This window comes from Syngnathus floridae, chromosome 17 (genome assembly GCF_059516105.1).
Source record: "Syngnathus floridae isolate MCC-2025c chromosome 17, RoL_Sflo_1.0, whole genome shotgun sequence".
NCBI classification, from domain to species: Eukaryota; Metazoa; Chordata; class Actinopteri; order Syngnathiformes; family Syngnathidae; genus Syngnathus; species Syngnathus floridae.
Genome location: NC_142429.1, coordinates 7,017,895 through 7,038,381, shown reverse-complemented (window position 1 = coordinate 7,038,381; position 20,487 = coordinate 7,017,895). Strand labels below are relative to the sequence as shown.

Genomic DNA, 20,487 nt, shown 5'->3' with positions numbered 1-20,487 from the left:
GCGCGCGCGATCGTTCAAGCCTGCCACTTCTCCCATTGTCAGCACCCACTCATTGGAGATAGAAGAGGAAAAAAAAGATCTGTTTCAATGTGTCTTTTAATCTTAACAAATCAAAGAATATAAACAGTACATTTAAGAAAATAAATTCGTGCATTTCTTATTTCTCATTATTTCTGCAATTACATTTTCTAAAAAGAAAAAGTCATTCACATGTACTATCAAATATTCCATATTTATTAAAATTTCCTTTTTATGTCACTCTTTTTGTTATATTTTGTACTATTGTCACCGCATACACCTTGCCCATATTTTGAAATCCAGTCGAAATGTAATGCTAATGTTGGCCACCACCAAATAAACACGTATTTTAATTCCCCTCATTTATGAGCACCCCACTAAAAATGAACCCTGCCCTTTACTATTACACACAAAGTATAAGTGCTGCCATATGAACTTCCAAAAATATTATAAAATGCTTTAAAATTAATGAATATTTCACTACAAATATACACTGCCAATTATTAATACACATTTGGAAGAAGTTACATTTTAAATGTGCCACCAAATAATGAGTTTTTGAAAAATCTTCCCTGATCACATGACCCATATGAATTTACCACAAAAAAATGCACACTGTCTCTTATTAATGCACATTTTAACAAAGGTGAAGCATTAATTATAAAAGTCATAAATTTTAAATAACCTTGACTGCAATTATGTGTAGATGAATAAAGCTAAATTTAAAAAAAAAGCCATACATTTTAATCCGGTTTACTTTTTAAAGGGGCGGTTGATTAATATAAAAAATGTTTAGAAAAAAAATGAACAGTGTAAAATGTATCTTACAATTTATACAGGACAACCTGCGTGATAATTAAAGCTGGCTGAGTGACTTGTAAAAGTAAAAAAAAGGCAGTTTTACAAGGAGGATTGTCCTTGATCAATGAAGTGTTGATGATTGACAGCGTCTTCCTCCCGCCCACATCCACAACAGGACAGACGGCCTTCGAACACGTTCAAGATGGACAAACCGTGCAGCCCTTTCGCCTTTATGTCCTCAATAAATAAAAAAAGTGGGCCACCACAGCAGACATTTTTATTCACAGGGGCGGCTTATCCTTTGGGGTTTAAAAAAAACAGCAAAAATAATAATCCCACCCAAAAAAGGATTAAGCATTAAGAGCACAAAAGCGCTTGATGACATTTTGTGGATCAAGACTTCCGCTTTTGTTCAAAACAAATCCACACATGTCACTCTCGCGAGCCAGTTCAGAAATTATATTTGATGATATACGTATTATTTGATATTGTTCGCTCTGACTGCTGGCAAAAGATACTAGCGGCTGAAGGCACGTATTTACTCAACCGCAGATGGGAGAGGGCATTTATTACTATTTGAGTTTATGACAAGTGAACGTGGTGTTTAAAGCAAAACAGAAAGAATCATTCTGGTGGAAGAGTTGAGGCAGACTATGGTGAACACATAGTTTTGCTAGTCTTTCCGTATAGTGTTTATGTGGCTTGATAGGTGCTGCTGTTTTGGTTAGCAAATACACTTTAATATCCAAGAATAATAATTTTTACCAAATTCTTTTTTTTTAACCTGTTGCTGCACCGTTTGTGTTCCAACGCAAAGAAATGTAAACATGGCGACATCGACGCTTGTTGGCTAGCCCAAGCGTTTTGCATTAGCATTAAGCTAGCTAGTTCGTTTAAGATGAGTTTAAAACGTAAGTAAACTTCAACGTCAAGTGTTAATGAACAGCTTGAAGCAAGCACACGTTCACTCCTTTGATAGAATAACGGGCTGGTGGATGGGTATTTTTTTTTTTTAACTCCAGAACCACTCGGCCGTTGCGCTACGGCGTCGAAACCATAGCATACATTTTTTTGTAGACATTTCGTTCCAATTTTCATCACTCCTACTTGTTTGCCCGCATTCCTCTTTCGTCGACTTAAAATTTGTCATTTCTCTGCAGCTCCCCACAATGTGTCACCTTTGCCCTTCCTCCTGCTGCAGGCCCGCGGCGAGCCTGTCAACAGGTTTGCATTCTTCCATCTGCCGCAGGTTGCATTTTAGTCTCTGTGGGGAAAGTGCGGGGATTCCCATTTCTTGTTTGCCACAAAAGACAAGCGCTTCCGCTGTTGTCATTCCAAGGTGACGCGCTATTGCAAACATATCGCTACAATGTAAACGTTTTAATTGCTGTATCGTCAGACGTCGTATTGAAACATAACTGTTAGTACAGTAATTCCTCGTCCGTGTTTTGTCAGCTTTTTACGCAAACGGCTTTGTGGTTAGGTGTTCCAGCGCCACCTGTTACTTTTTTTTATTTGGATTAATGGTTGTGGTGTGGAAGGAGATTTTTTGGGGTGTGCATAGTAGCAGAGAAAAGCCTCACGTCCCAGTTTTTGCGCTCAAGATTGATGCGTTTTAAATCACTTGGCGCGCGCTCCGATTATGCAGCCCAACAAAAACATTGGCCCGATTTGTTCAGACGTAGGATCCATTTTTCTTTCTTTCTTTCTACCCCACAATAGATAATATCGAATGCTGAAATGTTACTTCAAGTGCTTTTCCAGTTAAGTTTTATATTGGCCTGCATTTTTTTTTTTTTACACTTTAGTCAACACTAAACTTCTTTTGTCAATGACCCGGAACCGATTATTTCTAATACCATATGTGATTTATTTTATTAACTCAACAGATTCTTCTATTATTTTCTTAGAAATAAAAAAATGTAGGCAATATTTTTTTTTGTGTCTGATTTTTGCTAATATTTTCCCTTTTAGTTTTGTTACGCATTACCGTTTTTTTCCACCGTTTTACCGAGTGATGGTTTTAAGCAAAGTTAAAAGGCTGCCTGGTAACAAGACGACTACAAAAAAACAAAAACAAAAGAGATTCTTGGATTCAGATGTTGCGGCGCAGCGGGCTAAAAAAGCCTCGGAGGAGAAGTGGCTGGCTTACGGCGCATGCTGTGGTTTATGTACAGTGACAAGTGTGGAGGGATTGTGAAAAACATGCCAGGGAGCTCCGAAAAACAAAACAACTTTCCGTGTGTCGTGCTAAGACAAATATGTTTGTGTGACAAGAATGTTTTTTTTTTTGTATGCACTTGTCTAATTAAATTCGATGTCCCATCTACCCATTGGTGGTTGGATTACATCAATCGGGGTCAGCTCAGGGGCAACAACGATAAGAAGTAAAAAAAAAAAAAAACTTTACACGCACATTCGCGGAGGACTTGAAGGCGTCTCGAGGCAGGAGGACACGTCGAACGTCCCCGGCCACAAGACGGAATGTGACGGAGTGACTGGCTGCGCACGCTCATTAGTGTCATTAATCAGCAGAGACGGAGCAGCCTAATGATGGAAAGGGAGGAGGGACTTCATAGCGGCCTGGAGATGTGACAGAGATGGACGATTCTTCAGGAATACCAACATTCGGAAAATATATCTGGCTTTTTTTGGATTTGCAATTTCTGGCCTGTCGGTAATTAATACCAGCTAGGATTGTCACTCTCATTTGTCATAGGAGGAAGTGTGAGGCGGCGGGTGGGGGGGGCTCAGCCGGGTCTCTTGTGAGCGTGGACGGGGGAATCAAAAGGAACCTCTGTGGCCGCGTGACATTTTCTCACAGGCGTTTGATTGTGATTCTGAAGATTTCTCTTCCGGGACTTCCACTGGCTGGTCATTGCCCTCCGTAATGTGCGGCTAATGGGAGCAGCTGAACCTTGAACCAGATCTGTGTTGCTGCTTGTTTGGTGGGAGCACAAGGCTCTGGTGGGGGGAGGGCGGCGAGGGGGGTGGGAGGACAGCGGTGCATGCTTAGTGAGGGCCGGCTGTTTGATCAGCACATATTTTTAATTGGCTTCGGGCCCCCTGGAGTGTCAGCGTTGCCAACTGCACCTTTCCTAATTAAAATCATTACAAATTCCATACGCGTCATAAAGGATGAAACGAGACTTTGCCATTGTTCTTCTTGGTCATACAAGCAAGGCGAGTTTGCGCGTGGAAATAATACCGCTTAGACGAGATGAGATAGAAAAGTCGGAAAAATGTGTTTTACCTGATGCTTTTTTTCCATTGATTATTTGTTTGTGTGTAGTGTCAGCGGCGTGGTTTTAACAAGAGCACTTTGTCTTATTTGATATAATTGATGTCAGAGACGCGGCGTGATTCCGTCGAGGATTGTTTTTAAAAGGCGCCGGGAAGAAAAAACAACCACAACAAATGATCTCAAGAAAAGCTCCATGTAATTAAAAGAGGATGTTTATTAATTACGGCTGAAGTCGTTGCCTAATTAGTCATACAGTTGATTATTGTGTGTGAGCGGGTGGGGGGTGGGCCAAGCGTTTCAGTCTGAAGAGCCACGAAGGAAGTCGAAACCATTTCTCGTTCTGGGTTCATTTTTGGGCAAGTTCCATTTTGGAATTTCCCAGTTGATTCAGATATGAGGAATGGATATGGATGAACAAACCGTCTGGGAAAGCAGGATTGCCATGGATGCCTGGCGAAATTTTGAAATGCAAGTGATAGGCCTAGTTCAAAAAAAAAAAAAAAGTAGCTTGCTCAAATCTCACCAGATTTGTCGCCTGTATTTTTTTTTTTGCTATATTTTTCCTCCCCAGAACATTTTGGTTTCGTATATGTCTGCTATTTTAGGAGACCTCTCGAGAATTTAATATGGGGGAAAAAGTGACACATTCTCCACTACAACGCGAGTGTGAAACCCGCAGCAGTGATGCATTCCCACCATGGCAAATTCCACAAATATTGCCGACACGGCGTGTAGAAAATGCGTGTTTGGACACAAACATGAGAAATGTTGCCAATGCAGGCTTGTGATTTTCATCTAAACAAAATGTTCTTGTCCATGAACAACTCTAAATTGTCCTTTGGGTGTTGATGTAAGTGTGAATGGCCGTTTGTGCTTTCGATTGTATAAGACATCCCAAAGTCAGATGGGGACAAGCGCTAAAGAAAATGGACAGATGTGAAGGAATGGCGTCGATAAAACGGAGTTGTCCACGTAGCACAAACGGATCAAATACAGCGCTGGGCGGTTCTTCCAGAAAAAAAACATTGTGGGGACCCAACGTCCTCAGAAAAAAAAAACGCAGCCCTATTTTTAGAGGAGTATATTTGTGGAACAGGACCACTCGGTTAACGGATAACAGAAATGTGGCTGAGGCAAGCGAGTGAAAAATGGATTTGGGAGAGATGCGTCTGGGTGGGGCGCTTTCTCCTCCTCCTCGACGCCGCTTCCCGTCCGGGAAAAATCCATTCATCATTTTTTCACATCTCCGTGTCGCGGGTTACTTTGGCAATAGGCGCGAGTGTGGCAACGATGACACGCGGGATTGATGAGGTGCTGGCGGGGGGATGGAGATGGTCAAAGCAGATGTGGCGTGAGATGGGGCACGGATGGATCGCAGGGGGTGGGGGCGGGGCCAATGAAGGTCATCTTGTTCTCCGATGCCCCCATTAACAACGTGCACTCAACGGAGGCTCCACACATATTCTCTCCACGCGGTAAAGTGCAGCACTTAGATTATTTATACTGACCATATGATGGCAAATATTTCTGAATTCTTTCAGGAACAACAAGCAGAATCTCAACAGAGGGAGGCGGTATCATGGGATATAAAGTTTGGAGGACATTCGCTGTCCACTTGATGGATTAGTTTCTTTTCGCCAAACTTTTTATGCTGTTTAATCTTCAGTGACATCCATGGGAAAATGATGGTGCCATCAAAGTTTGAGGACTAAAAGACAAATCCTAAAGAACAACAAATGCACAGTTGGAGATGACCACAATAAATCCCACTGGGAGTTTATGATCTTATTGTGTTGAACCCTAACTATAGCTCAAGTCATTTTTCCCCTTTAAAACAAATGAAACAAATTCCTCACTCCCGCTAAAATAAAAAAATAATGATTGATCTAACTAACATTGTGTATTGCCGCACTCCCCCTTGTGGCGAAACGTCTCGGCCGTCCAGTCAACTGGAAACGCATGAAACAAATGAAACCAAGCGGAACTAAACGGGAGCCGTTCGTAGTATCAAAAAGGTGTTCTCGAGCCTCGCTCCGCTTCATCGTCGTCTTCCCAACTCGGTAGTTGATCACAACCAGGTGGGTCGGACCGCCATGTGTTTTGAATTTGCGCAGGATGTAAACGCATTCAATGAGATCCAAATGTCTGCCAAAGTGGGAAGGGAAAGGGGGGGGGGGCGGAGTGGCAGACGTTCAAAGGCCGTTAGATTACGGGCGGGATTGAGAATAAAACCTTCACTGGATGGGATTGGGCCATTAAATTGGTTGATGTGCACGTACTGATGGGCTCCGCTGTTCATTAGCAGCTGCCGTCAGTTATGTTCAGGATAACGGCAGCGCATTTTAAAGCGTAAAGCTCAAAATCCTTCTCGTAGTCTTAATTTCCAAAACACTGAGACACTGCATTTTCTTAATTAAAACATGAATAAGAATCTATCTGGTGTGTTATGTCTTGATAGGAAGTCAAGAAAAATGGATGTAAAATAACAATGTCTGCAAATTTTTTATCAAGTGAATTACAAAATGTATATTTACCGTCTCAGCATCGTTTCTGCTTCACATCTGAGTTGTAAGGATTCAACCAACTTTTTGAAAAAGGGAGAAAAGGGAGAATTAAAAAAAAATCACTGTACAATGTACATCGTAGATTTGGCAGCTTGCAAATCCCTCACCAGTCACAAGAAGCACGCACATAAAACTTAAAGACTTCCAGGCCGACTTGTAACACATCACCTTATTTTTGAATGGCCGCCATTACGCCGCCGTGGAAACGAGCACGCGCGTGAAATACGAAAAAAATACGAATAGAAAAGCGCCGTAATGAGCAATTTCACACGCAATAAAAAGCGCACGACAGATGTGCGAGTTGCGCGACGACAAAGCGTTTACAGCGGCGAAAACAAAAAGAGCGCCGATCGCTCTCGTCTTTACGCCGTAGTGGATCGCCGCTGCTGTTCTTATCAGCGTTCGCCGGTGCTTAATGAGCTCATTAGACGAGACCGACGGCAGATTGATGGCAAAACGGGCCCGGGCCCAAGTGAGATGTATGGCGGCGGAAGGTGATGGAGGAGTCGCGCTCGTTGGCTCCCAAAGGAGTTTTTCATCGTGCAAAAATCAGGAAGTAGACAACTTCATGACTGCCAAACGCTTTGCAGTCATTTATAAATGCTCAGCGTTCACACAATGAAACAAATCAAGTGCACCTGTGCAAACATGGCTGGAATAAAAAGGTAGTGCTGAAGGCAGAGTGTCACCGTACAAATGATACCCCGAGCTCATCTATAAAAGTCACGCGAGCGAGCGAAGCGGTCGTAGAACAAAAGGAGGGAAAAGCGGCCAGAGCACAAAGAGCACAGCGGTGTGTACGGGAGTGTGAACGACGTTATTGGGCCGGACGTTTGCTTCCCCCCGTGGGCGAGCTTGATAGGTCATCGTGTGTGAATCAGACAGTGGAAGAGCACCCCCGCCGGTGCCGCGTTCCCAAAGCCCGATCGAAACATGCGAGGGGAAGGTCAGCGCTAAAGCTAAAAAAGCGGTCAGGCTCTCTCGCTCTCGCTCGCCGTCCCCGGCGGGGCAGATGTGCTTTCAACTCCAGCTGTTGCCATGCGTGGAGATGGCGCCATCTGCTCTAGACCAGCCAATGTTTTTTTTATATGAGTATAATGGAGTAACTTTGATAGCAACCTTATTGGACAAGGAACAATTGTCGGAACTCGAAGTGGAAGGAATCAAATGATAAAAACGTTTCGCGTTGGACTCCGATAAATGTCAACTTGAAAATTCCAAATATGACGGCGCACACGGCAAGTTTCAAAAAATAAAGCCAGAAATTTGACTGAAAGGTTGAATGAAAGAAAAAAAAAAACGGAAAGTGATCTTTTGTGTGACGCCCGGCCCCGTAAAAGCTGATGAGATGTATCGAGCTGTAAAGTGTTATGAGAACCCGGGAGATGGCAGATTAAAACGCGCGGGGGCGATTTCCAGCTCGTACGCCCGCCCGCCGCTGATCTACAACTGCAGCTTGTATTTCAGCAACCGTCATAAAGCCACTTCACCAAAGAGAGGCGGACAATCAATTAATGCCCCCCTCCTCTGCCGGGACCGGGAGAAACGCTTTAAAACCTGCCGCGCGTGACCCCTGCACCGGCATTGAGCGGGAAAATCCCCTCTTTTTTTTTTTTCCGCCGCTTTGAATGCCCCTCGGCTTTCTTTGTGTGTGTTCTCGTGCGCCGTCCGTGCGTTGAAAGGCAAACTATCAAGCGCACTGCCTTAAAAGCCAATGAAAATAAAGCCGGGGAAATGGTAGGCATTCGGAAGCAACAGGGAGGAAAGCGAAAGGGAGACTTCATAAGGTTTAAGCGAGCCTCCTTTCAAATATACGCCGGCCGTAAATCGCCCACTTAATGTCTTCGAGGCTTCGCTTTTTACGGCCGGCGACAATGGCGCTGAGTGGAGGTCCCGTTTTTATTTTATGTTAATCAACGCGGCAACTTTCAACACTGGCGCGTGATCTCCATTTCCAGTAATGCAAGTTGACGTTACGCTTTGTTACATCATGCTCATCGTGGCAAATCGTTAGCGTTAGCAAACACACATGCCGCGCACATGGCCTCCATGCGGGAGTAGTTTTCTGAGCAACACTCAAAAGTATTGTGAGGAAAAAATATAAAGATTAGGAAATGGACTTGTATTCTTTTCTTTCTATTATCCTTTCCGAGAGAAATAAAAAAACATAGTTTGGGTGTGTCATTACCTGCACTCCGTCCAATGCATTACTCAGTATTTTCTTTGGAGAAAGGTTTTTTGCTTTTGCTTTTGCTTTTCTCTCAGTTGTGTTCTCCTTGTCCTTCCTTCCTTCCTTCCTTTCTTCCTTCCTTCCTTCCTTCCTTCCTTCCTTCCTTCCTTCCTTCCTTCCTTCCTTCCTTCTTTGCAATGGCACTTCGTACCTTTTGTTGTTGCTAGCGCGGCAGACAGAAAGCGAAGCGTTTGGTCGCCGCGGTCTTGCTTTCACGTTCGACAGAGGGGTGATCATCGGCACTGCCGACTTGATAGATGCCTTTAATAACCTCTGGCTGCTTTTTACGGCCCTGCAGGATTCGCTGTTATTAAGATGGAGGTCTTATGATGATGAGCGGCGCTTTCGTTGACTCCCGCATCACGTAACGTGTCGGTCCGAATCGACGCGCTGTCCAAACCCCCCCCCCCCCCCACCCCCCACTGCAGCCATCTTGTACTTCCACGGATCATTCACCTGACTTCATGATAACTTTAATAGTCCTCAGTGCAGCATTTGGAAGCTAGGGCTGACGTGCAGTTTGGTTCATGACTGGCGAGGCACCAACAATTAGGAAAGCATCCGTTATTTGAGGTTAAGCTTGATTACAACTGTATTTGAAACAGGAATTATTCAATTGTTATATAACCTCTGAAGGAAAAAGAAGACAACATCGCCGCACATTTTATTGCGCCTCCATTTCTTTGACGGCGAATCTAAACGCTCTGCTCCAGTGGCTCTAAGTAGCTTGGGCATAGATTTGGTGAGGGCCCATGTTTTATTAATTTGCAGATGAGCTCAGCTATTGATGGGCGCTGGCCGCCCATGGGTTCAATTAGGATAATACGGGGAGATGGGCAGATTATGGGCAGCTATTTAAGTGGAAGTGTATCTCTTCCTGACAGTTATAGTCCAAACGCAACAAATTGCACCTCGGTGACTACGAGAGGCACCGAGCCCCGGTAGCGGGTTCGCAGTCGCCGTCAGTCGAAAGGGAGGTACAAACCATCTCCGTTGTAGTAGCCACGACTGACCAATAGGTGGTAGCACAGGGTGAAGGGGCTTCCAGATTGCCAGAAAATACAACGATGTCGTAATAGAAGAAGCTAGGGCCTTATTGTTGGTATGCGAGTGTCCTGCTTGATATAGCGCCCTTCTGTTCTAACAGCTCCAAAAGCGAGTCACGTTTTTAGGGACGGGAGCCAACGGCGGCCGTAAAACTCTGCGACGCGAGGCACAAAAAGACTGCGCTCAGCCTTTCTTTCAGGCTTCTGGGGGCGAACGTTTATGATGATCGATAGAGGCCTTGACTGTGACTCGGCCGCGCAATGAAAACAGTCTACTGTACATTGTCTCCGGAGCACATTGTGTGAAATTGAATGGGAGGCGGAGGTTGGAGGAAAAGGGGGGGGGGGGGGGACAAGCCGTAAAGTGGAAGCGGAGACACTGACCCGAGCATGCCAAGCCTGTCGGTTATCGCAGCGCTGCCTTCGAAACACTGGCTGGCTCTAGAGAGGCCAGTCGACCGTTTTGGTTGGGGGGGGGGGGGGTATCAGCTATGTGTTTAGGCTACTGAGATTAGCCAGCTCTCGTTGCCAGCGAGCAGGATTGTCAGGGCCAGCGTCGACTGATTTGTACACAAGTGGAGAAGGTCCTCGAACTTTTACGCTCGTCGTAAGAGCCGTAAGAACCTTTTTATCGACTATAACTGGGCCCTCAACCATACGGCGAGTTGCACTTTTACGACTTTTCAAACAGGTGAATGTCGACATTTGAAGTGGTGCAGAGCTCAAGTAGTACTTTTAGAAGCACTTGAGCTCCAAAAGTGAGTTATAACCTTTTATTGCGGGATTAGTGGTAAATTTTAAAAATGTAAAAAAAAAAGATGTTTTCATTTCCAGTCGAAGCTAGTGAAGCAAAGCTAATCGCCAAGCTAATTCTCTACTCGCGCATTTTTCGAATAGAAACCCGAATATAAGTATGAAATCTGTTATCTTTCAAGTCCAACTCTTGAATGTCCTGCAAAATACTTCCCACGTTGAACCTTCAATCTTGTTGTCCAACTGCCGTGCCCCCGACTTTTTCCTGTGCCAGCCAGGACGGGGGCAGTAGGGCACCGCTAATTTGCACGCTGGGTCATTAATTCTTCGCATGGGGGGCGAGCCTTCTCGTCTGATACCGAGGCAAAAAAAAAAATGGCGGCAGGGAGGAGGCAAAGCAGATGTTTGGCTTGGCGTCGGGACCTCATGGACGCCAAAGCCAACGGGCGCCTCATGCCAGGCAACAGCTGCCCAAACACGTTCTGGCAAAGAGGAGCTCGGATTTAGCTCGCTCCTGCTTTCCATCGCGTTCACCGTGACATTTTGGTTATATTCAAACCACCGAGGGCCCCGTTTCTGCGAGGAAACTTGAAAGGGAGGCGAGAGACGATTCGCAGAGCTTTCAAGTTGAAGGTGAAAGCAGACGCTGATGAATAGAAGAATTTTGTTGTCGTCGCCCAGATCTTCTCGCCTTTGAGGAGCGATTAGGATCCGAGCCTAAAGGACACGGCCAAATAGAAAGGAGACACGACTAACCCGTTTGTTTTTTTTGCTTGTTGTTTCTGCTGGCCACAGTAAAAATATAACAATATATGCGCATACATAGACCCCGGAACCCGGAAAGTTCATTTAACTCTCTCTTGCCTCCTCGCTCAACTGATTTGAGTCATTCATCATCGCTTCATATCTGTGTGCCGCATAGAAAGTGTATGTATGGATAGAGAGAGGGAGAGAAATGATCTCCTACAAGACCTTCACACAGATCCTCCTGAATTAGTTTACAGGAGGAAGCATGTGCTGCCCTCTACTGAGCTTTTTGAGCACTTTTTGTAATATTGTACCCCCTTCTTCAATTTTTATCTACAAGGATGGATTGATTATTTATTTTGTATAATTTGTTTGTAATCTTGTGTGTTATTGTGTGACATTTTACATTGGGCTAATGTCACGTAAAAATATATTTTACATAACAAAACAATTGTTAACTACACACAATTACAACTTAAAAATATATATTATAAGCATAAAAGTTGTCTTGAGGAAAACAAAATCAAAATTGTAACCAAATGTCATAAGAAAATGATTTTTTTTTAATAGAAATTGCATATTGTATTTTCAACATTAATATATTCTTGATGACACTGAAGTTGGAATTTTTGTGGTGTAAGAAAAAAATCATACCATCCCATTAAAAAGAAATAATTAAACCATGATGCCATATTTAAATCTTACAATGTACTATAAGTTTGATCGATGTGTTATTGCAGTATATATAAGTGTTTGCTGCTTCAAATGACATCATAGCAATTAGCACGTATTTCCTCCAAAATCAAGCACCTATGCGAATGAATATGTGACCGTAATAAAACGAAGCCATCTCCAGTACAGTAACACCGTCATGAATCAGAGAAATGCCTCGCGCCGAATTACCATCGCCTCATTTGTCATCTCTAATTAAGCATCAATCATGGGTGGACTGACTAATAGGGACCGGTTGTGGCTGAGGGGGTAACCATGGCGACGCGGGTCACACTAATGCGCGTGATCTGTTATTGTGCGTGTGAGACAAGGACGTGCAGTGTGCTAATTAAAGAAGTCTTTGGCTGCTCACAGGTCAGAGCTCATTAGTGAGGGACTCAATGCACGGCCGCTTGTTCATTAAGAGCCAAAATGCGAGGATCAAAGTTCCTGCTTAGACTTATGATGTCGGGAAAATTTTTTAAAAATAGTTAGGTCTATAAATAACGGGGCATGGACACAATTTTGGTTCCTGCTTGTTCTATGGACATTTTGCCTTCAGTGCGATAAATATACACTTATTGATTTATATGGCTATGAATAACATTCCATTAATATCCCTTTAGTTGTTTTCATTTTGTGTTTTTTTTAATTGACATAATCTAGTGGTTGTAGATAACCAAACAAAAGCTACTTAAAAAAAAACTTTTATTTTGAAATCATTTACAATAACAGTGGCAATCAATGTCAAGTTAAATTCATGTACACAACTAAAATCATGAAGAAGAGAAAAATGCTGTTCAAAAAAAGGCTGAGCCTTCGCCCCCCCGGCTCTTAGGATGGACAGTGGACATACCAGGCACAAATACACATGGAGGGGCTGCGCTGTGCATTTTGTTTAGTAGTCGTTCTCTTCACTGAACAGAAAGGACAAGCTAAAATCAGCCGCTCTGGAGATGAGTGTTTTGGATCTAACTAGAAAGGGGAAAAGGACAGAAAAGTTCACAACCACGACCTCCCTGAGACTGCAAAACCACCCACACGTCCTAAACAAGTCAAAGCGACTGGTCCTAAACTTGTCATTTTGGCAGCTCCCGTCCAATTTTAGCATTAGTTTGGTCCCAGTTCTTAAATTATTGCTGATAATTTTCCCCTCCCTGATAGCTAACTAGCAAATATCGCGAAGTCACAGCTGCGTCTCTCGCGTTTGGCAGCGGCTGAGCAAGCTCTGGAAGTGCGCCTCCCTCAGAATGCGGTTGATAAGCAGATAGGAGGCGGCCGAGTCGCATGATTCGCCGGAGCTGAGGGGGCTGCAAGGGCCCGCGGCGCAGCGGCTACCGCTGGAGCTGCCGGATGCGTGCTCTGGGCTGCTGAGGCTGCTGGAGCTGTTGGACCACTGAAACAATAAAGCACCTTGTCAATTGAATTGAGCCACTCACAAATGTGTCTGGCCAAGCTGTAAAACAGAATTATTTTTATTTTTACCTCCGAATCCCAGGCATCTCGTCCCAGCTCGGGGGAAAGCGGGTGAGCTTGGTTCTGCCTTTTGGCTTGAGGAACCAGGTGGCCACTCTCATCACCACCACTGTGTTGCCTTTTCCTGTGTGGCAAGATCGAAGACACAAACATCAGCTTTACTGATGCCACATCTTTTGTGCAGCAGTAAAATATTACATAAGCACTCTAAGTCCTCCATTCCCTACCCTTAAAATATCATAAGCTCCTTTACAGATGCCACATCGGTGTATATCTCAGAAAAGGAAATATTCACGTTGATTGTACTCTTTGTCTTATCACTTTCTTATCAATGCCAACACGCATCCACAGCCTGTTATCACTGTCAGATGGTTATAATTTGAGAGATGAACGAATCACTCACCTGCTTTCAGTCAACATGTGATGATCACAAATGTCAACGTAGATGAAGTCCTTCAAGAATATCCGTCTGTGTCCAACAATCGCGCTAGCGGGTAGCTTGCATTTGGCAGCTATTAGCAAGCTTAACTAACCGGGCGGCTAATTGGGTTTTATGTGATGAAATTAGCCATTGTTACAAGTGAGAAAATCATACACGTTATATGTGTGTTATATGAAAATTTCGCAGATACTTTATATCACATAATAGCCAAATGGTGTCTCCTAAAGTGTATAAGCCCTCTTTCTTGGTCGTCACTCACAAGCTAACAGCGTTAGCCTTTATGCTGATCAGCGAAAAGTAGCCACCTGAAGTTCGTCGTTTAAAACACGCGTTAATTGTCTTTCCTCATACCGATGCAATCTCCACACATGATAAACTCCGAACTCATTAAAAAAAACTTGTAGTTTTAAAATCCAACGGCTAAAAAAATGAAGTTATCTACCATGACCAGCCGCTACGCCTGTGTTTACATCGTACTGCGCCTGCGCGGAGACCTTTACTGACGCGTTTACGTCATGTTGTATAAATATAAACTCCTTTTGGTGTCCTTCCATTTTGGGTCATTTAAAGAAATATATGACAGAAAAGAAAAACATCACCGTGATTGTTAATTAAAAAAAACTTGTTTGATATATTTGCTTTATCTTTTAAAAAGCATGACGGAACGGAGTAAAATGTATCCAAAAGATGTCGCTGTTTACAAAGGCATCCACGTTAAACGCAGTCGTGGCTCTTCTACTCATTTTGTTACTTATATATAAACAGTTCATCTTAACAATACATATTGAACCACTCTAGTTTTTAAAAAAATACTCCCGTTAATATTTATTGCAAATGAGTGAACATCTCAAAACAATTCTCTTTTTGACGTCAGTCAAAACCAGGAAGTGAATAACCAATGGCGTGAAAACACAGCAAAACAGAACCCCGCCCCTTTCTCCTATGACTCAAGCCAAAGGACGGAGGGGAGATTAACAAGAACCCTCAGCGGCATCGGCGCCACTCTTATTATATCATCCCATTAGAATATAGAAATTCAACAATGGGGAGTACCGATTCAAAACTGAGCTTCAGGAAAGCAGTGATTCAGCTGACAACCAAAACGCAGGTTAGATCCTATTGTTGCAAATGTAAGCGACGATAATCAGACAGCGCGTTCACAACAGTCAGTCCTCTTGCTGCATTTAACCATGTTAAATAATCATTCGGCGTTTCTTCGTGATCGCATTCACCGAAATGGAAAGTCGCCACGTTAGCAGCATGCACATATGTCATAGCTGTCATACCAAAAAAAATATTTTTACAAAATGATGGCCTGGTTAAATCAAAGCTGCATGGTGTTGACATGGATGCGGCAGCAGGTGCATGCTGTTTACATTGTCGTCATCACTCACTGAGCGGGCGACACAATAGACTCACACAATGATGCTTCCAATGTACTGCAAGCAATGCCGCATCGATTTCTACATTTTTGTTGAACATTCATGCATGTTTTACAGCCGGTGGAAGCCACAGATGATGCCTTCTGGGACCAATTCTGGGCAGACAGCACCACCACAGTCCAGGATGTCTTTGCACTGGTTCCAGCTGCCGAGATCAGGGCTCTACGAGAGGAGTCCCCCTCCAATTTAGCCACGCTCTGCTATAAGGTAAACACTGCAAACATTCGGATTGCTGCCTTTGCTGAACTTTTTGGAAAGTGCGTCACGGACCAGTGCTTCCGAACAATGTCCCGCTCTTAGATGTGGAAAGAAACGAGTCGCCTCCCTTCCCCCAGCTTTCTTTTCCACTTCCTGGCTCCTGCCTGAGGGTCGCCCTGAGAAAAACACTCTTAATGCTTTTACAAAGAATTGATTGATCAGACAAACTCCCCATTTGCTCATAAAGAGGCCCCGGCGTTTATGATCTTTCTGGTGGATGTAGTCCATTAAAGTAAAAGATGAATATGTGGTCTGATAAAAAAAAATAGATATGTTTTTTTAAATAGTGTGTTCTTAGAGTCATTAATTCTCTACCCTAAACTTGAGTTTTGTGGCGCTTGTCCTCAGGCTGTGGAGAAACTGGTGCAGGGCGCCGACTCGGGCTGCCCCAGCGAGAGGGAGAAGCAGGTGGTCCTCAACTCCACTCGTATCCTGACCCGCATCCTCCCCTACATCTTTGAGGACCAGGACTGGAGGGGTTTCTTCTGGTCCACCGTGCCCGGTGCTGGCCGAGCAGGGGTGAGTGGCAAAAAAAAAAAAGTTATTATGACTGACGGACCAATCTGCTATTTTTGTTTTTCTTCAGACAGAGGAGCTGGACGACGACGAAGGCGCTCGCCCCTTGGCTGAGTCGCTCCTCCTGGCCATCGCCGACTTGCTCTTCTGTCCCGACTTCACCGTGCACAGCCACAAAAGAGGCCCGGTAAGAACGACCCAGATCAGATTTGGGTGTATTTTTATTATTTCTCCTCAGTGTTTCCTCCTTCCTGCTACAAATCCACCCCACTAAACCTGTCGCCCAAGTTGCTTTGAAAAATCAAAACAGAGCGTGATGACATTGTCAGTCATAACAGGAAGAGCGCTTTACGGCTAATGGGCCCGAAAGGAATGTCGTAGCTCTGACTCATTTCAGTTGAGAAATATTGTGTAATTGACACAAAGAGCTTTATCTGCAAGTCACACTTTGATTGGCCAGATTGAATGAGATTTTTTTTTTCCCAACCTTCCTTTTATAAAAATGGAAATGAGTCAAAACATATTTTGAGCCATTCCATGGAAGATAGCGTTTTGTGTGTTGTAGGACTCTGTGGAGAACATGCACTCCATAGACAGCTGCGAGTACATCTGGGAAGCGGGAGTAGGCTTCGCACAGTCCCCCCCTCTCAACTACATCCACGATTTGAATCGGTGAGTTTCCGACTCCTTCTCTCATCTTGCCCGGACTCGCTTTTGACTCCTCGTCGTTTGGATCGGATGCCGTGCCAGCACGGAGCTGTTTAGGTTGCTGCTCACTTGCTTCTCCGAGGTCATGTATCTGCCAGCTTCGACCGACAACCACGTTCTCAACCCCTGGGTGACCTTCTTCTGCTCCACTGAGAATCGGTAAGCCGACGTTTGTCCTCGTGATTATATGAAAGAGGCGGGCCGAGCACACAGTTTCTTTTCAGGCACGCTTTGCCGCTGTTCACCTCGCTGCTCAACGTGGTGAGCGCCTACGACCCGGTGGGCTACGGCATCCCGTACAACCACCTGCTCTTCTCCGACTACCGGGAGCAGCTGGTGGAGCAGGCCGTGCAGATCCTCATTGTGACCCTGGAGCACGACGGAGGGCCTTCCCACTGCCCGTCGTCTCCCTCCAGCATGGAGGAGCACGAGGTTTGCTAACCGCCACCACTTTGGATGATTCACTTGAATAATCCTCCCTTTCTCTCTACCCAGTCTACCGGCCCCGAAAACCTTTTTGTGAATTATTTGTCGAGGATTCACAGAGAGGAGGTAGGGCCCTGACGACAGCGGTGAGTTAACATGAGGATTTTCTCCCTGAAGCTTTTGTTTGTGTTCCATCCAGGATTTTGACTTTGTACTAAAAGGGTTGGCCCGTCTCCTCACCAACCCTTTGACTCAAACGTACCTGCCCAATTCCACCAAAAAAATCCAGTTCCACCAGGAGCTCCTGGTGCTCTTCTGGAAACTCTGCGACTTCAATAAGGTAGCCGAGCACCCACAGTTCGACATGTTAAAAATAGATTTATTTCCAAGTTCGAGTACAAATCATGCAAATGATCATTTTATCCAAGTTGAGCAACGTTAAATAAAATTCATCCCAATTTTGTGTTCCCATGGCAGAAATTCCTCTTTTTCGTCCTCAAGAGTAGCGACGTACTGGATATCCTGGTTCCAATCCTTTTTTACCTTAACGATGCTAGAGCCGACCAGTGTAAGTCGTCTTATGTTTGCTCACCCCACCCGTAAAAAAAATATTACCAGGAAAATCCTGACTGAAGCATATGTTTGTGTGTGGGCAGCCCGTGTGGGCCTCATGCACATTGGCGTGTTCATCCTCCTGCTGCTGAGCGGCGAGAGGAACTTTGGCGTTCGCCTGAACAAGCCCTACGCTCTCCACGTGCCCATGGACATCCCGGTGTTCACGGGCACTCACGCCGACTTGCTGATTGTGGTGAGCGGCCCGACCGCGTCGCCATGGAGACCGGCCGACCTTTTTCCCGGTGAGAGCTGACCAGCTGTCGCTCTGTTTGCTTTTGCAGGTCTTCCACAAGATTATCACCACGGGCCACCAACGTTTGCAACCTCTCTTTGACTGCCTGCTCACAATTGTTGTCAACGGTGAGTCATTCGCTTCATTTTTATGGATTTAATAGTCCTCCCTATTAAAATAGTTTTTTTTTTTCTTTCAACAATCCATATTTTTCTCTCAGTGTCTCCATATTTGAAAAGTCTGTCCATGGTAGCGGCCAATAAGCTGCTCCACCTGCTGGAGGCTTTCTCCACCAGCTGGTTCCTGTTCTCTGCCGTCCAGAACCACCATCTTGCCTTTTTCCTCCTGGAGGCGTTCAATAACATCATCCAGTATCAGTTTGATGGTAGGAGATGCTTCTAATTTTGTTTTGGTCATACGTCAATTGCCTCGAGATGTGATTAATCATTAATGTGACACCCCCTCCCCTCCCCAGGGAACTGTAACCTGGTGTACGCCATCATCCGCAAGCGTAACATTTTCCACCAGCTGGCTAATCTTCCGTCAGACCCGGCCACCATTCAGAAGGCCCTGCAGCGAAAGAGGAAATCGCCCGACGTTATCTCCCGCACCAGCTCGCAGGAGACCGTCTCCATGGAAGGTTCCCGACCCGCCGTGCCTGCAGAACCTGGCACCCTCAAGGCCAGCCTGGTCGCCATACCTGGTACATCTACTTTTTTTTTTTTTATTATGATCATCAATCAAGAACTGGACATGGTAAGGAGCTAATTTATTTCTTTACAGGCATCGACAAACTGACCGAGAAGTCTCAGGTGTCTGAGGATGGCACCATGGTGTCTATCCCCAAGATGCAGCACTCAGCGCAGATTACAGCCGGCGGGACCAGCGACACTGAATCCAACTCGGGCAAAGACAATGAAGTCAGTGTGTTTCTGTTCTTCTGCCTCAGGGGCAACAATCCAAGGAGCTCTGGAGCTCAAAGAAAATTATATGAGTAATTCTTCCTTCCCACAGGATGTTTTCTATACCGAGGCCGAAATGGAGAGAAGTCGTTTGTCAAGTAGTTCAGCATCAAATTGGGTTCCCACACCAGACTGGGTGAGTAGATTCACCTTCTTTTCATAATAAGAGCTTAACTGAACACAAAAGCATTTCACTCTGGTCTTGTCCTTTCCAGGTCCTGTCCTGGAAATGTAAACTTCCCTTGCAGACCATCATGCGTCTGCTGCAGGTGTTGGTTCCACAGGTGGAGAAGATCTGCATCGACAAGTACGCATGTGTTGGATCATTGTCCGTCTTTCCGTGCGCGCTAAATCTTCTCGTTAATGTCCCGGCAGGGGTCTGACGGATGAATCGGAAATCTTGAAGTTCCTTCAGCACGGCACATTAGTTGGCCTGCTGCCTGTGCCTCACCCCATCCTCATCAGGAAGTACCAGGCCAACGCGGGCACGGCCATGTGGTTTCGCACCTACATGTGGGGTGTGGTCTACTTGCGGTGAGTATCCCCCATGATAATTAACTGTTATTTGATTCTAATTGTGCTATTTTGTCCCCGCCCCTTCCAGTAACGTGGACCCTCCCATCTGGTATGACACGGACGTGCGCCTCTTTGAGATTCAGAAGATGTAGACTACAGAGCATATACCCAACCACGTTAACGCAGCACTCTCATAATCCTTACGAAGCATGTCAAACGTTTCTTTATCGCGTATCAATATTGTCCATAGGCAATTTGTTACATGTCGTTTTGACCTGTGCAGCAGCTTTTAGTCTAAAAAAAAAAAAAAATCAGGTCAAGTCTGACTCAGAAGGCGATTTGGTCAAAGGGACACCGGTAAGTTTTTTTTTTTTTTGCCGCTGTGGCGTGAGGGCTTTAGCCTCCAATTTGGGGATGCGCGTTGGTAATGCACTGGGATGCTTGTTTGACACCTCATAATTATTCCAAACATGAATCCCCAGGCATGCCAATTGCAAAAAGGTGAATTTTTTTGGGGGGGGAACTGTTTGACATGCCCAAAGTGAATTTAACTTGCACCTTTATGTATCAGTACAAACTAGACTGGATTGTTTAATTTCTATCGTTGCTTGTTTAAAAATGTATTTTCCTTAAATTATTCTAAATACATATCGCAATGTGGAATGTGTGGTGAATACTAATGCAGTAATTAAATATTTTGAGACAGAACATCTGATGCCGTGCTTTAACCAGTGCTTATTTTTTGACCAGAAGATGGCACTGTTTCCCTCCCTTGATGCT

The 20,487-nt window shown here is 44.7% G+C and overlaps 2 protein-coding genes and 1 long non-coding RNA gene across 5 annotated transcripts in view; 2 read left to right on the top strand and 1 right to left on the bottom strand.

Moving 5' to 3' along the window:
- Positions 1-5,824, top strand: part of LOC148384054 (uncharacterized) — a 102,201-nt gene extending 96,377 nt beyond the window's left edge. For 2 of the 3 annotated variants that reach the window (XR_015853385.1, XR_015853389.1), the window contains one exon: positions 5,605-5,824. This is a non-coding gene — a long non-coding RNA (uncharacterized LOC148384054). Of the gene's footprint in view, positions 1-1,979; positions 2,686-5,604 lie in introns of those variants that run through there. The other variant, XR_015853386.1, reaches the window with a different exon arrangement.
- A 6,986-nt stretch (positions 5,825-12,810) lies between these two features.
- Positions 12,811-14,540, bottom strand: LOC148384053 (uncharacterized). Its single transcript, XM_088357896.1, has 3 exons — positions 13,994-14,540; positions 13,600-13,714; positions 12,811-13,510 (listed from the first exon to the last, which is right to left on the bottom strand). Exons 1-3 carry the CDS (start codon positions 14,008-14,010, stop codon positions 13,301-13,303), a joined length of 342 nt encoding a protein of 113 aa, XP_088214022.1. The 5' UTR covers positions 14,011-14,540; the 3' UTR covers positions 12,811-13,300.
- Positions 14,541-14,965: 425 nt separating this feature from the next.
- Positions 14,966-20,415, top strand: hid1a (HID1 domain containing a). Its single transcript, XM_088357875.1, has 19 exons — positions 14,966-15,140; positions 15,532-15,681; positions 16,081-16,251; positions 16,319-16,435; positions 16,814-16,920; positions 16,999-17,115; positions 17,181-17,388; positions 17,452-17,508; positions 17,582-17,722; positions 17,860-17,950; positions 18,039-18,190; positions 18,279-18,357; positions 18,450-18,614; positions 18,705-18,932; positions 19,013-19,149; positions 19,244-19,327; positions 19,407-19,498; positions 19,567-19,725; positions 19,796-20,415. Exons 1-19 carry the CDS (start codon positions 15,075-15,077, stop codon positions 19,857-19,859), a joined length of 2,385 nt encoding a protein of 794 aa, XP_088214001.1. The 5' UTR covers positions 14,966-15,074; the 3' UTR covers positions 19,860-20,415.
- The last annotated feature ends 72 nt before the right edge of the window (positions 20,416-20,487 follow it).

What these genes read in the sequence shown, in the direction of transcription:
- hid1a (XM_088357875.1), top strand. Translation starts at nt 15,075, where the DNA reads ATGGGGAGTACCGATTCAAAACTGAGCTTCAGGAAAGCAGTGATTCAG. An exon ending in CCAGCATGGAGGAGCACGAG is followed by an intron (nt 17,389 to 17,451) that starts GTTTGCTAACCG and finishes CTCTCTACCCAG; the next exon opens with TCTACCGGCCCCGAAAACCT. An exon ending in GCTCACAATTGTTGTCAACG is followed by an intron (nt 18,358 to 18,449) that starts GTGAGTCATTCG and finishes TTTTTCTCTCAG; the next exon opens with TGTCTCCATATTTGAAAAGT.
- LOC148384053 (XM_088357896.1), bottom strand. An exon ending in GAGATGCCTGGGATTCGGAG is followed by an intron (nt 13,511 to 13,599) that starts GTAAAAATAAAA and finishes TTATTGTTTCAG; the next exon opens with TGGTCCAACAGCTCCAGCAG.